This window comes from Biomphalaria glabrata, chromosome 1 (genome assembly GCF_947242115.1).
Source record: "Biomphalaria glabrata chromosome 1, xgBioGlab47.1, whole genome shotgun sequence".
NCBI lineage: Eukaryota > Metazoa > Mollusca > Gastropoda > Planorbidae > Biomphalaria > Biomphalaria glabrata.
The window spans coordinates 34,869,014-34,885,755 of NC_074711.1; the positions used below are offsets into that span (position 1 = coordinate 34,869,014).

Below are 16,742 nucleotides of genomic sequence, written 5' to 3' on the forward strand. Positions count from 1 at the left end.
TTCAATGGACATTTCATATAGGAATTATTAGCTACAGTTTAAGTCTTAATTGACATTATAAAGACTAAAGACTACATCTACTAGATCTGAATCACAGCCCCCACTATTATCAGCAGATTTAACATGCAAAATATTCTATCATAAAATCTAACTCAATTAAAAACATTTAACTCCTTTAGAAACCCTTTAAACCTCGTTTAACATCTTATGAACAAGCACTAGCATGAGACATTGGTTATGTGGTATGCACTTCACACTTTTGTCACAAAGATTCCAAGTTCAAACCCTGTCCAGTCATTCTGTAGGAGTTTTGGACATAAGTATCTTCATGTCTAAAGAAACGTCCACTACATATTAAACAAAACAGAAAATTTCTGATGAATAACCAACAATGTGCAAAAATAAACTCAATAGTCAGGAAGAACATTTAATAGATTTTTAGTTAAAAATGTTCCCTTAAAAACATGGACTGACATAAGAAAAAAAAAACCTTCAAAGTTGGTCTATGAAGGAAATTAGCGGCCGATCATATGATTGGCCGATGTCACTTCTTAGGTTGAGCAGGCCAAACCCTTATGGACTTAAGGGAAGAAACTAAACAAAAAAAAAAAAAGAATAGGTGCCTTTGATAAACCAATAAATAAAAGAACCCAACCTGAATATCTAGTTTTTTCACATAATTTGATGGAAATATTCCACTTCTTCCATCAATGTTTCCTGTCCACCAATCTCCATTCCCACTTGTGACAGTAACAGTAATGATGTCTCCTTCATTGAAATTCAAATCAGCAGGCTCATCTGATGTGTATGAGTACATTGCCACATAAAGTTCTAAAAAGACAAACATGTACAAATAGATGTGTTATAAATTTAACTTAAAAAATCCAAATATGATTCGTCCTGTAGTAGATTACCAAAAGCAATGTTTATTATGGCTACTAATTATGTAATACTTCATACCAAAAAAACAATAAAAGTTTATCTTTTTTCTTCAGTGAAGTACATCAAATAATAAGTTTTATGTTTTTCTACACTTTTCTATATATGCAACTAAATCACTTCACTGAAACAAGAGACAAATTAAGAATAATTCTATTTTTTTGTTTTCAAATAATTTTACAACTTAGACAGGGACAATAGTTTTCTTAAAACAACAACAAAAATTTTTTTGTTGCTCCTTACCCCATAATATGTGAAACTTAAAAACAATAAAAAATTAGACCGCAGTAACTAAAATATCAGTTTCTTTAAGTATCCCTTACCTCCTTGTGTTTCAGAACTTGTGTTAGCAATACTTTTTACTTGATTCACAGCACCATTTTCATTTGATGGACTATCAAAAGAGCAAAATAATTGGTTAAATTTAAATTACAATAAATCTTATAAAGGCAATAAAAAAAAAAGTTCCCCTTTCAGACCTTGTGATCTATAGGGCAGTAAGATTGACATAAACTTTAGGAAACCAAACACCATGAGTTCTCTCATCTGTTTCTTTGACCATTGGTTAATGAGAAGAGTGTCATGTGGCCAGCACAACAGCCAACCGCCTTTAATTTTCCCAACTTAAGTCAGGTACCCATTAGATTTGGGTGGACTCACGTCGCCCTCAAAACCCTGAAATTCAAAATCCCAGTCTTCACTGAGATACAAACCTAGGACCTAAGGTTCGGAAGCCATTGCTTAACCACTCACCCCCAACACCGCCATAAAATATTATCAATGATTTCATACATTGAAACAAATTGTAAAATCATCATAAAAAAGATTATCCCTACATTGTAATATATAGTTATAAATAAATAATGAATAAGATCAATGAAGTATTAATTAATATTTTTTTGTTGTTACAAATTATTAACAAGATTTTGGAAAACAGCTACAGAATGAATGAATGAAATGAAGGAATAAATAAATATATTTTGTATATCTTTAAGTACCTTGTTTTAGGAGCTAACCCAGTAAGCTTGACATAAGCTTTAGGAAACCAACCACTCTATGAAAAAAAAATGCAACTCACAAATTAATAAACATGAAATATGCAATATAGATAAATAATTAGTTTTTACAATATTATTATAACAATTTTTCAAATATTATGTCACAACTAACTTTTCCATTGAGTTCTCCAAACCATTTCATATCATCTTGTTCTTTGACTAGAATGACATCATCTTTGTTAAATGTTAAATCTGTCTCTTGTCTGGCCTTCCATGGGTAAATTGCCTTTGCTAATAAAGGTTCTTGTAAAATCTTACTAGATGAGGACGATGATGGTGTGTTATCAAAAGCAGCAGTTAAAGGTTGTATTGCACTTGGCTGGAATGGTTACATGTGTAATATTAGAAAATTTTTAATAATAAGCATTATTATGTCAACAGTAATTCTGAAATAATGATAGACAGTGTTGAACTTAAAAAAAATAGAAAGATTAACAAGAAAAACAAAAAATTACTTTAAAAAAAACAAGCTTATAAGAAGGGTTATTGTATCAATTAGTTTGGATCAGTCATGTAATTAAATTTGTAATAGATCTAGACCAACAAAAATAAATCTTTGCGATTAGAAATATTTTTACCAATTGTTTTTGTTTTGCAATATTTCATGCTTTTAGCTTTCTCCATATGCTATTATCCTATCACATCTGGAAAAAAGGGGGGTGGAGAACAACCTGAATTTGAATTCATGGCTCAAGCCTCCTAACCACTCTGCTAATGAGGTGCGGTAAGGTAGTGAGGATTAGTTATCTATTGTTTGTTTCAAACTTATTTAAAGCAGCAACCTATAAAGGGAACTAATTCAGCTTATAACGAAACTTCAGTCAAGTACAATTTCTTTCCCATGTTCAGGATATTAAACAAAATAATTAATTACCAATAGTTATTTAACTAATTCGTTAATTTTTAAAATTTGACTATGTTGTCAGGTAAAAGATAATTGCAAAATTTCAGCTTGATCTGAGATTGGGTGTTGGAGAAATAACATGTACATACTTTTTACCAGACAGACAGAAAGAGTGAGTTGATATAAAAAAATAGTTGAAGTCACATTTCACTATTTAGAAATTTAAAAATAGATATAACTGATCATGACCAAATAATCCATTCCAATGGGATTCAGATAGATCATAAATACAACCTAAGTCATACATTAATCCATCGCAACAAATATATGAAGCCCTTTTGAAGTCATTAAAATGGCTTTCCATCAGGAATTCAAAATAAGGAGTTTATGATAACCGAGTAGGGTAAATCAAGAGTGCAGTTTCAAAATGTAATGGATCACAGTGATATGGTTATAACTTTATGAGATGATTATTGCACTTTGTTGTTGAGCTGAAGGCTTTTGCTTTGTCTAAGCCACATAAAAAATGATGAAGTCTATGCACTATCAAGACAGTTTTTGGCTAACTTGAATGAAGAGACTATAGGGCTTAAGTAATACTTTTGGGTATCCAAAAATCAGGTGATATTGATGAGGCTTCATAGTTGTGTCTACATTATGTCAACATTGTGCATTATTTGCTTTTGTACTGTTCTACTCTTAGCTAAAATTAACAAACCTGCAGATGTATTCCAATGAAACATATACTTACTTGACTAAATACAGAATCAAATAGATCTGTAGACACTGCATCAGTTTTTGGAGCAGTCACAGGAAGCACGGACTCAAAAGCACTGCTTTAAAATATAATATATATTTAAAATATGAAATAAAAATTAATAGTTATTTTACATAGATATTTTATTTTTAAAAAAAGTTAAGGGCCTATAATGATTGAAAGGGGGCATGGTGAAGCACTTGGCTTCTGAACAAAGGGTTCTGGGATCAAATCTCAGGGAAGACTGGGATTTTTAATTTCAGGATTTTTAAGGGCGCTGTGAGTTGCCCATCCGTGGATTCGAACCCAGTCCCCTGTTGAAAAGCCAAACACTTTACCACTCAGCCACCGCGCCTTAAAGTCTCTATTAATTTTTTCATTTCTTGGGTGTACTTATTAAAACATTGCACTATTCATACTAGCTGCATTTGGACAGGTAACAAGTTGGCTTCGTCCAGCGGATGTGATTGATAGCAGACAATCATGTTTTACAATTGGAAGATAGGATTGAGATTATTGATAATTTGTTATTTCTACTTGTTGATACTCATACACAAAAGTTTTCTATGACTTTTTGTTACCTCAGTTACATTTAGTTCTTAACAATAACTTCTTCTTCTTTATATTAACAATTGTTTCTATTACATATGAAAGAGTGCTATTGTAATTTCATTTTGCCCTCATGGTTGTCAGTCTTAAAAAATATCAAAATTTGGCATTTGATTTGCATTGTTTTTTTTAACAATAGACTAACAAGGGGCCACTTATAGAATTATTCTCATTAGCAATAGTACTGCTCCAAAAGAGTGATCTTTAAAAAAAAAATAATTATATAATCTATATATTTTTGCTATAGAATCTATAACATGTAAACAATTTTCTATCTCTCTAACCCAAATAAATCTGCTGATGGTTCATCCAGCCTCTCAACATATGCCTTTGGAAACCAACCAACTTTCCCTCCATACTCTCCTTTATGCCAGTCTTCCATTCCAGGTATAGGGGTGTAATCACCCAAGACCTAAAAAAGAATGTGTTTAGATTTATTACACATAATAATGCTTATAACATTCTTAAAAAAATCATTGATGTGTAAATTACAACCTAATTAGCTTACCAAAAGTTCTGTACCAGCCACAATAGACAATTCATCTTCTCTGGTGGCTTGAAAATCATACAATACGCGGTACTTGATTTTATTGGATGATGATGCTGAGAAAGATGATATTTTTACTTATTGACTTTACAAATAATTAGAATATCAGAATATATTTTAAATGTAGTTGTAGCTTACTAAGAGATAATTATTAAAAGAGACCACACATAGCTTCTCTTGTAAGTAATGTAATAAATAAGAATTTAATTGGAACTATGTAACACTAAATGTGATGTCTTTGCATCAAAGCTAACCTGAAGAAACTCCACCATTTAAATCCCAATTCAAAGTAGTACTCCCACCAGAAAAAGCTGGTTCCCAGCTAACATCAGAATTGGCTGACTTGGTGCCTTCTGAGACAGCAAAGTCAGCCCAACCAGGCTGAGCTAATTTTTTTTTTTAATAATTATGCAAAAATAATTAATTATCCACAACAGAAAAAAAAGGTCAGATTTAGTTAGAATAAAAAATGACAAAAATGTCAATGGCTCAAGTATTAGATAATAAGCAAAGTGTGTTTTCAATCATCTTGAAAATTGATGGAAATAAGATACTATTAATCAAGTCATTATGCTTAGTTATGGCTCTTTATCTAAAAAAAACATCAAGCAAGTGATTTTCAACATTTCATTAAGCAAGGTAAAAACACAGTAACCCAAGAGGAGTTCTTAAATATTCAATAGAGTATTTTAATTAATTTAATTTGTGTGGATCAGTCTGTCTTAAATATAAAAAGTTAAAGCTTTGACTTTGAGCACCCATTTATTACAATAACCTAAAATGTATATTTACTATTGGTTGATAGTTTTTACCCCTCTTCATATTACAATTTAGAGCATAAAGGAAATCTACAACAAATAAAGAGTTTCCCTTTTAAACCTTGCGATCTAAAGGGCAGATGATGTAAAGGTCATCTGTTTCTGTGGCCCACGTTAATGAGGGTGTCATGTGGCCAGCAAAATGAACAAATGCCTTTACTTTTCCCCAACTAATGTTAGGTACCCATTAGATATGCATGGACTCGGAAAAGGCGCACTAAAGATTCCAAAATTCAAAACACACCTCCATTTCGGAAGCCAAGCGATTTACCACTCAGTCTACGTGATACAAACAAATAAAGAGAACTATTTAAAATAGATCAAAAAATATATAATAGATGGTTTAAGAGTTTGAAATTTTCTAGCATGGTGATGTCAGATGCAAAGATGATAAGAAATCTATGTAAAAATAATTTGTAACATTTGAGATATATTATGAAGCTGGATGTTTTTAGTTAATTTGGCTCTGTTTGATCTAGGGAATACAAAACTTATCCAGTATATACAGCATTAAAGCTTTATTCATCTTCTTGCCAACGTACAACAAAATAGGACAGGCGAGCAGGTTAGAATATACTTTTATGAAATAGAATTTGAATAACTTAATTGTCTAGGTCTTCTGTAGTTTCATCAAAAGCTTAGGTGTAGTAGAAGAGCGGAAAACTTAAAAGAGATAACATACGAATGATTGGAAGAATTACCATCATACCACTGATAACCAATCCCCTGACTTGGCAAAGGACACATTTTAATGAGTTGCTTAAGCCAAAGTAATTTAAGTCTCAGTATTTGCAGTGTTTGTATATAACAAGACAATGATTGTACTTACAATTTGATGTAGCTGGCTTTGTCACTGAAGCTGCTGTTGACCTGCAAAGAGTTTAGTTCAAATTAAGTACATCTTATGACCATTTGCATCAATTACTGTTAAAAGTAGAAATGAAATAATAAACAACATTTAGTTTAAAATAATTTGATACGGTTAGTATTGTTGTGCTTACTTCTTTAACTGTTGGCTTATATCCTGTCTTAACTTATCCTGACGTTCTTTCTCAGCCTTTTGTTTTTGAAGTTCTAAAGCTGCCTTCTTTTGCTTTTCTTCTTGCTGCTTTTGTAAAAGTGGTAAATCTCTTTCTAGTTTTGCTAACTGTTCTTTTAAATTCTATAAATAAAAAAAATAAATAAATATAGATAGAGGTTTTAAGGCTATAATAAGAAAAAAGTTAATTTAAAAAGACATGATCACATATTGTAAGACTTTTGACTGCATCATAATTAAATTATACTAAACAAAAAAGCTTACATGTTAACAACAAACAAATGTTAAGTACAACAAATAGTAAAGACCAATTTAAAGTAACTTACTCTCAAATGATCATAATTTTAAGTTGTTTTTTTCTTTTTTAAGTTTAAACAATCAAAATACCTTTTTGAATTGATTAACCCTTAACTAATGATTACACCAACTTGAGAAAAAAAAAAACAACCCCTCAACTAATGCAATAACAATCTGATGTGACCAACCCTTAATTCAGCATTATTGCAATCTATTTCTCCCAGCCTGGCCTCTGTATCACTCTCTAGCTGTTCAACCTCTTTCTTTAACTGCTGTATGCTTGTTCTTTTTGTCTCAACACTGTGAACTACTGTTTTATGAGTATCAGCTGTAGAGTAAAGTAAATCAATGAAATAAAAAAAATGAAATCTAAACTAAGCCAAACTATAAATCTAGCTATTTTTTCTGAATGTAATTGTAACTCACATAATGGTGTAGCCTGTGCTGTCTGTACTTGAATGTTTAATGATTCTTTTTCACCGTACAACAGTTTCATTTTCTTATTTAGCTCCTATTAATGCAGATTTTTTTTTAAAATGTAAAAAACACGGTCTTGACAGATTTACATTACTTTTCAATAATTTTATTTCCAAATGTACTTTCAAAACAAAATAAAACAAACAAAAACACAAAAAAACACTAACCAACGATTGTCTTTCAAACTTATCAATATCAGCCAGTGTTTGATCTCTGGATACTCTCATAGCATCTATACTGGATGTAAAATCAGTGACACCTTTTTGAACTTGGGTAATTTTTTGTGTTAGCTCTGCCTTTTTAGTATCCTGGTACATTACGAAATAAACGAGTTCATATTAATATGACACTAATACAATTAGTATGAAACTTATCAATATCAGCCAGTGTTTGATCTCTGGATACTCTCATAGCATCTATACTGGATGTAAAATCAGTGACACCTTTTTGAACTTGGGTAATTTTTTGTGTTAGCTCTGCCTTTTTAGTATCCTGGTACATTACGAAATAAACGAGTTCATATTAATATGACACTAATACAATTATTATGAAACTTATCAATATCAGCCAGTGTTTGATCTCTGGATACTCTCATAGCATCTATACTGGATGTAAAATCAGTGACACCTTTTTGAACTTGGGTAATTTTTTGTGTTAGCTCTGCCTTTTTAGTATCCTGGTACATTACGAAATAAACGAGTTCATATTAATATGACACTAATACAATTAGTATGAAACTTATCAATATCAGCCAGTGTTTGATCTCTGGATACTCTCATAGCATCTATACTGGATGTAAAATCAGTGACACCTTTTTGAACTTGGGTAATTTTTTGTGTTAGCTCTGCCTTTTTAGTATCCTGGTACATTACGAAATAAACGAGTTCATATTAATATGACACTAATACAATTAGTATGAGTACAGAACGCCAGTGAAGCTGTAAATTTATTATATTTTACTCTTAAATAATTTAATACTGAATTTCAGTACATCAATACAATTCAGATTATCCCATCCCCATGATTTGCATTAAGAAGTAAAAATATAATTTTAATAAAAGGTCCTCATAATAATGTGATGAGGGATAATATTAAAGGGCAATATACAACAAAACTTTAGGGTAAGACTTACATATAATCTATAGGGGAGATGATGTTAATGTCATCCATTTCTTTAGCCAATGGTTAATGAGCATTGTGTCATGTGTCCAGCACAACAAACAACCGTCTTTACTTTCCCCAACTTAGGTTAGGACCCATTAGAGTTGGACAGACTCAGGTGAGTCTAAAAATCCAGAAATTCAAAATCCCATTCTTCAACGAGATTCTGACCCAGGACCCCAGGTTTGGAAGCTTAACACTTAACCCCCCCTCAGCAATTTGCACCCTCTATGGTAAGACTTTAATTTGAACAAATTACAACAGAAAAAAAAATCAGATTTATTACCAGAGATTCTAGCTCATTTTTTAAGTTAGCCATTTGGGATTTAAGAATGCTAAGTTGTTCGTATTCTCTTTGCTTTTCTGCCATCAATTGTTCCTTTCTCTGTTTTTCCCATTCCATCTGTCTCTGACGCTCTAGTTCCCTTCGAGCTGCCTAAAATATATTTAACAAAAAATAGATATTTTAAATTTAAAAAATAAATACAAATGTTTAAAATGTAATTAAAGAAGGAAAATCTCACTTCTCTTTGTTCCATCATTTTTCGTCTTTGTTCTTCAATTTCCCGTTCTTTCTCTCTTTGTTTTTCCAACTGTTTTTGTAATTCTGCTTGTCTGCGGCTTTCAGCTTCTAGTCTACAATTTAAATTTTAAAAAAAGTTTTTTTTTTGTTTTTAGGTATTCTTTCTTAGAACAAGTCATACTACAAACAATGACTAATATTAAACAATTTTCCTGACAAAATTAGAAAAATTAAATTGCCAAAAACTAAACCTTTGTCTTTCCCGTTTTTCTGCCTCAAGTCTTTCTTTTTCAAGTCTTTCATTTTCATCTTTTTGTTGTTGTTCTCTCAATAATGCTCTTCTCCTTTCAAGCTCTGCCTGACCTTTGTCAAAATTTTCTTTTCTTTTGTCTTCTAAAGTAACTGTTAAAAGCCAATTAGACACTTTTAAAAGAAACTGATTTTATAAAATATGAAAATGTATTTAAAGTGAAATAATTTAACAATGAAATACAAAGTGAAAATGTTTCACCTTGGGCCCTAGCATTCAATAGAACAATACCATAGCATACTTTTGAAATTTAAAAGGTTATTTAGGAAAATCTTCTAGTAAATGAGACTTTGAATGCACTATTTCATTATTTACAGTTACATTATGCTCACCTGTTGTTTTTTTTATTTGTTTAATAAGTTAAATGTGTTTTAACTGACAAAGTTTTAAAATCTATATCCCCTGGACATATAATGCAACAGTCCAGGAAGGAGCCTATAACAAGTTGATTTATAGTGTTTAGAAATACAATAAGCTATACCAAAGAATAAAATATGTTTCTATTGTAACAATTGTTTAAAAAATCATTAAATTGGTGTTAAGACTTTTTAAAAAGTCATTTTAAAAATGAAACAAAGTTAAAAAACAAAACAACTTCTGAGCTAATGAAAAAAGTTTTCTATATATGTAAAACAAATACATTTTAAAATACATTTTTAAACTTTTTAAAAAAAATTTAACATTCATGTTATAACTGTAAATTTATAAACCGTAAAAGTTATTTTTACCTTTCATTAAAAAAAAAAAAACTAATTTAAATTTAAAAAATAACAATTTAATTGTGCAGCTTTTTTAGAAAAAAAAACATTCACTAGATATGAACTTAAAGCAGGGCATAAAATAGAATTTGAATACCTTTACTGTCTAGGTCTTCTGTAGGTTGTGATGGTGTTGCTGAAACAGGTGCCATACCTGCACTTGTTAACAGATCTCCGAAAGCATCTTGTTTAGGAGTTCCTTAACAAAAGTACAGTGTAAACACAATTTTCTTAAACACAATCTTAACTGAACTGAACATTATAAGTAAATAATAAAATAATAATAATACACAACCTTTTCAAGCTTTCACTTTTTCTTAAAAAACAACTATATATATATATATATATATATATATATATATATATATATATATATATATATATATATATATATATATATAAATATTCCGAAAACATATAGAAGGTGGAACTAGAAATGTACATAAAATTTAGTTTGTATATTAGTCTACCTGCAGATGTTGGTGGTGAAGTCAAACTACCAGACCTTGCTTTAGTAGGAATAAGCTCACTGGGCAGAGCAGGAGGCAGGCTATGACCCAATCTGGCCAGTTCAGATAAATGCATGGCTATACAGAACTCATCACAAGTCAACTTCCCATCTCTATCAATGTCAGACAATGTCCTAGAGATCAAAATACAATTCTGAATGTATGAATATAATTCAATAAAAATTTATTCTATAACTAGGCCAGGATACCTGGTCATGTGGTATGCACATGGATGCAAGCAACAGAACCCTGTTTTGCCTGCAAGGGGGGGTCGGCAATCCCAAAAAACCTGCAAGCATGATGCCTCTTATATCTTTACGACATAAATAAAACATTTACAGATATATATATATCTTTAAATACAAAATATAAATTCTAAGCTTTTACTTAAATTACTATAATCTACATGTGTATGTTTGAACATTTTTTTTTATATATATAATATGCACATAGATAGGCCTACCTACTACTACTATATTAGTATAAATCAAACTTTGTAGCACCTATGTTAAAAGTTAACTCTATTTCAAATAAAAGATCTAATAGATCTATAAATATTTATTGGCTGATCTTATCACAATCACATATATAGAACTAGTTAACTGGATCTTCTAACTCAGGGGTGGGCTAATTACGGACCGCAGGCCACATGCGGCCCGCCGGAGTGTTTTATGCGGCCCGCCGAATCCTACAGAAGTCAGGTGTGCCCACAGTATATACTTGTAAAAATACAATATATTAAAAATAATTTAAATATAAATTATTGAAACTATCATTATAAAAAGTTTCAAGCAAACGAAGACTATGCTTATTGGCTATACATCAATACACTCAATTCAAGACACAATCTCTGATCAGTATTTATTCAATGCTATGAAGAACTATATTGAATGTTGGGTAGGCTTGGAAGAAGATGGCAAGGGTGACAACTGGTGGAACTTGATCTTTGAATGAGTAAAATGGTGTTTTTTTTTAATACCTCAACCATAAAATTTAAACAGGAAAGTTTGCACAAAGCTGCATAAAATTTCACTTTCATGATAGCCAAATACACATAGTAATAATACATATTAGGGATTGGGCCTATTAACCACAGGTAGTTCCGATTATGAACAAAATAATCCAATATTTCCTCTATCAGAGCATGGGCAAGGTAAACGAGAACACTATAAAATCTGAAGGAAGATATTGTTTTGTTACTTGAAAGACATTGACTGTGACTTTGTTACCAATATTTCTAATGAAGAGTGGAAGACAGATTTCATAATTACAATGAGTACTTTTGCACATGAAATGCAAATGGATGTTAAATCTTTTCAAACAAGGCCTTCCCATTTCTACAAGCAAGCAAAAGAAAACAGGTTTTGTCATTTTCCTTTGCTGAAAGGTGAAATTATTTTTACTGAAATGATTAAAAGTACAACACTTAATTAGATTCTTTAATTTTGCAATTTATATAAGCAAATTTTAAGACATCAAGAACCGGTCTTCAATACCATTAGCTCACCATTTAGCGCAGAAGCTGATTCAGCTCCAGAGGACATAACTCCGAGCAAAGAAAATTTCCAGTCAGTACTTCCACAGGAGTCTTTTGGGTGCCAGAATCTGTATGTCAACACTTTACAAAATGTGCTGCTGTTCACACCATTGGGGTACACATACATCTGTTGTTCTTCTTCTTCTTTGTTCTTATTTCACATGTTGGACGGTTCAGATCAGTAATTCTATATCTAAGATGAACCGCGCAATGTTTTCCAGATACATGCAGTTCTCCAAATAGTTTTGATTCTATAGGAGGGCTTTGGGGCCAGAGTCCTGTTCAGGTCTCTGATTTAGTATGCACCATTGAAGGACATGGTCAGCATTCTCTGATGATGCTCCACAAGGGCAGGTTTCGCTCGTCCTGACATTTAACTTTCGGAACATAAATTGTCTCATCCAGTGAACAAGCATTATATTTTGGGTGGGGGAAAACTAAACAAGTATAATTACTGGTCGATTTTGACTGACTGTAATTTGACAGCAGTCACAAGGGTAACAACTAGTACGCTAGTTCCACAGTTTCGGAACGTTATGCACGAGTGTAAAAAGTAAAATACTGCACATTAAGTACAACTGTATATTAGTGGGGTTATTGTAATATAAAAAGATAACAGCAATTTTTTAAAATTATTATTAATTGATTTAAAAAATTGCTAACTCTTCTTGTAATTCCTTATCGTGGAGTGTGGAAAAAAAGAAACATGAATATAATACAGTGTAACTATGAATTAAAAGTTAGCTAGAGTATCTTTCTAAGTTGTATTTACGTAGGCGGCCCGCCATTCCCAAATTTAAAGAAATGCGGCCCTCGATCCAAAAAGGTTGCCCACCCCTGTTCTAACTAATAGTACTAGCTTAAAGTACTTTGATTTTTATACTAGATTATGTAGATCTAGTCAAAATGTCATTTTAATTCTTTGATAATAGTAAAAGAGTAGATCCATCAATTTACACCTATCTAGGTCTAATAAAGAAACTAGTAAGTATTAAGTATTAGTAGGATCTAGACATACTCACAATAGTCTCAGAGTCTAAGTCCTAAGTCTAGACTTTAACTTGTCTAGGAATAGAGTGTCACTAGAGTGGTGACTAGAGCTACTAGTTAACTAGATATTAGATTTTCTCTAGATTTAGGTCTAGCCTAGACCTAAATCCAAATTATATACTCTAGATTTAGTTCTAGATCTTGAAGTTAGATCTATCTAGACACTAATCTAGTAGGCCTAATGCTAGATGATAGAAGTCTAGCCCTAGCTAGAATCATCTACTAGATCTAGAGTCTTGCCTTTTTAAAATAAGTTTTTTATTATTACATCTAGAATCTAGATTTAATTAGATCTAGACTTTACTCATAGAATATTATATCTGATAATAGATTATTATGATCTACTTGATATACGCTGCTTCTGCCCAGGGACTAGACTTGACTAGACCTAGTCAAGCTAGTGGTAGATTGTAACTGTAAGATTCTAACTAATTATTCTAATTATCTACATCTAATAGTTAATACTCATTGATATCGATCTATCATTATCATCTACTGAGATTATCTAGATTATTCTAGACTATATATTATAATATTTATATAACTATCAGTATCATTATATTATTATAATTCACACAGCGATGATAATAAAGGTACGTAATTTCGCATTTTCGGGTAAATATGTTCAACTTCTAAAATCATTTTAAAATGTAGAAATAGATCTAGAATCAAGATCTCTAGACTAAATCTAGCCTCTAGGTCTGGTTTCAATTTTTATGCCGTCAGATCAAACTTATTAGAATTAGATCTACTTACTAAATTAGGCGTCTCAGGCCGGGGTCATACAGATTTGTTTCTAACTTTTGTTTACGTTTATGATACAAAGTGAAAGTTTGGAAATAAGCGCATGCGCCGTAATTTAAGAATTGTAACTTCCTGTCTTTTTTTCAATTCGACTTATTAAGTTTTAGCTTGAAAGATCAAAACGTGAATGTGAAGAAAAAAAAAAGTCTGATACCGAGCCGGCAATCAGTCGGACTGGCGTTTGCCGGCAAGCTTTTTTTTTATTACTTCGATTTTGCCGGCATGCCGGTTATAGCCGGCGATCTTGCATCCATGGGTATGCACTATGGGCTGTTGTCAGGCTGAACCTGAGTTTGAATCCTGCCCACATCCAACCAACAGGAGGTTTGGAATAGGATAAAATAATCTTCATTTCTGAAGACACATCCAAACTCAAAAAATGAACAAATATTATAATAATTATTATTCATTTAAAACTCATTTTATGTGAATGTACAAATAAATGTAATTTACCATATTTGTGCCAAGACTGGTTGCGGGAGGCCAGACTGCATCAATATCGCCCTTGCTTCAACACCTAAATGTTCAAACATATAGAACAGCATTTGAATACTTTTTAATAAATAATTACAGAAGAAAGTTATATCTCTCTGTTAAAAAAAAAACAACTAACTTACCCAAAAGATATCCTCTTTTATTACGGTCATTGGTATTAAATGTCTGTGTATGTTTTAACTTGTTATTGTAAGGCATTGCCCATATGCTACCACTGTTGAACAAAATGATGACAATATTGATATTTAGCCTTTTATTGCTAACAAACTTTTTATTCAAAATAGAAAAGGGAAAAAAAACAACCTAAGTGAATTAAAATAATAATCTAGTGCAACAATTTTACATAGAAGTAGCTTACCCAGCTGGTGAAGCAGTTGTGACAGGAGCAACTGCAAAAAAAAAAATTAAGCGAGAAATTGATAAATATATTACAGTGAAGACATTGGTTAACCATTTATTTGCCCAAATAACTATGATGTTTTAGCATAGCATACAATCACATGTAAGTTAAATATAATTGTAAACTGGTTGCTGACAGCTTTAAAGAAATTAAAACATATGGTCAGAAGGAAATAAAAAAGGGTGCTGAGTGGTAAATTAAGTAAACTGCAATAATGACAAACCTGACATTGGAAGGCCCCCAATACTTCCAGTTGGTAATATTGATCCTATAGCTCCATTGGCCATTCGAGGACCCATGCTTAAGGAGCCTGTTGTCATGGTAGCTGTTCCTAATGAGGCCTGCGGCATCATCCCAGGCACCATTGGAAGTGTCATACCTAAAGTAATGACAAAATTTAAATGAGTACCTTAAAGTTTACAAAAGTTTAAAGAATTCCTTTTTATACAAGTTTGTACAAAGATCTTAGCAAATTACAGTCTACCTGGGACAGCAAAGCCTGTATTTGGTGGCATCACCATTGCAGGTTGAGCAAAAGATCCTATCAATGGAGAGGGATCTAGTTTAAGTGACGCAGGAAGAACTTTAGGCAGTTCATACCCCTGAAGTTTTTTCTTTATCAAATGCATAGCTATAGAGAATTCTTTTTTATCCATTTTACCATCGCCATTCATGTCTGCCAGCATCCTGTCAGTGAAAAAAAAACAAAAAACAACATATTCACAAACTACACAAACTTAGACACAATACTTTTGAAACAGAAAATATATAAAGGGATAATTACCATATTTGACCCAGTACTGGAGTTGGTAATCCAGATTGGACAAAAAAGTCCCTGGCTTGTGTACCTACACAAAAAAATTATGTTGACTACTGATTTTAAACAAATTTAGTTTAATTCTATTACCCATTAGCCTATGACTGTTTATTTAAAATGCAGCAAAAATCCATAGACTCAATAATTTATTTTTCTTACCAGTAATAAATCCATTGACTGGTTTTAACTGGAAAAACTGTGCATCATGCTTTGATCTATCCTCTCCACTAATTTTCCAAACATCTAAGAAAGAACAGTGTTTTATGTTAACATTAAACATCAAAGAAAAAAACAAAATGTTCTATGTTAAGATTTTAAAGGTGTGAGTTAAAAAGTATGTCTAAATAAAGGAAATGCATGTCTGTGAAAAGCATTTCAACTTTACATAAAATGTGTAGGAAACTAAAAGAACACCTTGTGCTCCAGCCATTGTGCTTTGTTTTTTTTTTGTAGTTCACTGAATTAGGCTTAACAGATTATCATCTGAAAAAAACAACAACAAAATTACACCTGAAGGCTTTGAAATATTAAGTAATATTTTAACCAAAACAGTATTTTAGATTCATTAAAGAAAAACAGTGTAAGATATGCTGAAACAAAAAAAAAAAGGGGGGGGGGGGGCATAAACACATTCATTTTTTTATTTATTAAATCTATATTGTGAAATTAAGGTACAAATGGTAGGTGATCTCTTGAGACTTTTGAGGTATGCCATATGATTGTAGTCATTTCATTTTTACAAAGCTTGTATCAACTCACTCTATGTGTGTGTCTAGTCGAAATTTTGTAAACACTTTTTTCTTCGACACCCAATCTCGGATTAACTCTTTCAGCCTGTTTTGCCAGTATACTGGCAAAACAGCTATACCTCATAGCCTGGTTTGCCAGTATACTGGCTTTTGGGGGGTGGCTTCTAAAATTAGTCCGTTTCTTGTAGTTAGAGTTTTTAAAGTTATTTCTAAAAACAAAAATAGTAAAAAGAAACGAAACCTT

At 31.6% G+C, this 16,742-nt stretch overlaps 1 protein-coding gene across 1 annotated transcript in view; it reads right to left on the reverse strand.

The window, feature by feature from the left end:
- Positions 1-16,742, reverse strand: part of LOC106068571 (intersectin-1-like) — a 48,606-nt gene that overhangs the window by 25,681 nt on the left and 6,183 nt on the right. The window contains exons 2-27 of the mRNA XM_056033864.1: positions 16,164-16,232; positions 15,909-15,992; positions 15,717-15,780; positions 15,417-15,619; positions 15,156-15,311; positions 14,891-14,921; positions 14,655-14,746; positions 14,491-14,554; positions 10,608-10,780; positions 10,235-10,336; positions 9,321-9,471; positions 9,071-9,182; positions 8,833-8,982; positions 7,553-7,693; positions 7,335-7,419; positions 7,097-7,236; positions 6,574-6,734; positions 6,402-6,442; positions 5,009-5,140; positions 4,716-4,810; positions 4,492-4,619; positions 3,593-3,677; positions 2,110-2,316; positions 1,938-1,993; positions 1,263-1,333; positions 656-831 (exon numbers count right to left, since the gene is read on the reverse strand). Coding sequence (XP_055889839.1) covers positions 656-831; positions 1,263-1,333; positions 1,938-1,993; positions 2,110-2,316; positions 3,593-3,677; positions 4,492-4,619; positions 4,716-4,810; positions 5,009-5,140; positions 6,402-6,442; positions 6,574-6,734; positions 7,097-7,236; positions 7,335-7,419; positions 7,553-7,693; positions 8,833-8,982; positions 9,071-9,182; positions 9,321-9,471; positions 10,235-10,336; positions 10,608-10,780; positions 14,491-14,554; positions 14,655-14,746; positions 14,891-14,921; positions 15,156-15,311; positions 15,417-15,619; positions 15,717-15,780; positions 15,909-15,992; positions 16,164-16,179 — 2,916 coding nt within the window. The 5' untranslated portion in view covers positions 16,180-16,232. The remainder of the gene's footprint in view (positions 1-655; positions 832-1,262; positions 1,334-1,937; positions 1,994-2,109; positions 2,317-3,592; positions 3,678-4,491; positions 4,620-4,715; positions 4,811-5,008; positions 5,141-6,401; positions 6,443-6,573; positions 6,735-7,096; positions 7,237-7,334; positions 7,420-7,552; positions 7,694-8,832; positions 8,983-9,070; positions 9,183-9,320; positions 9,472-10,234; positions 10,337-10,607; positions 10,781-14,490; positions 14,555-14,654; positions 14,747-14,890; positions 14,922-15,155; positions 15,312-15,416; positions 15,620-15,716; positions 15,781-15,908; positions 15,993-16,163; positions 16,233-16,742) is intronic.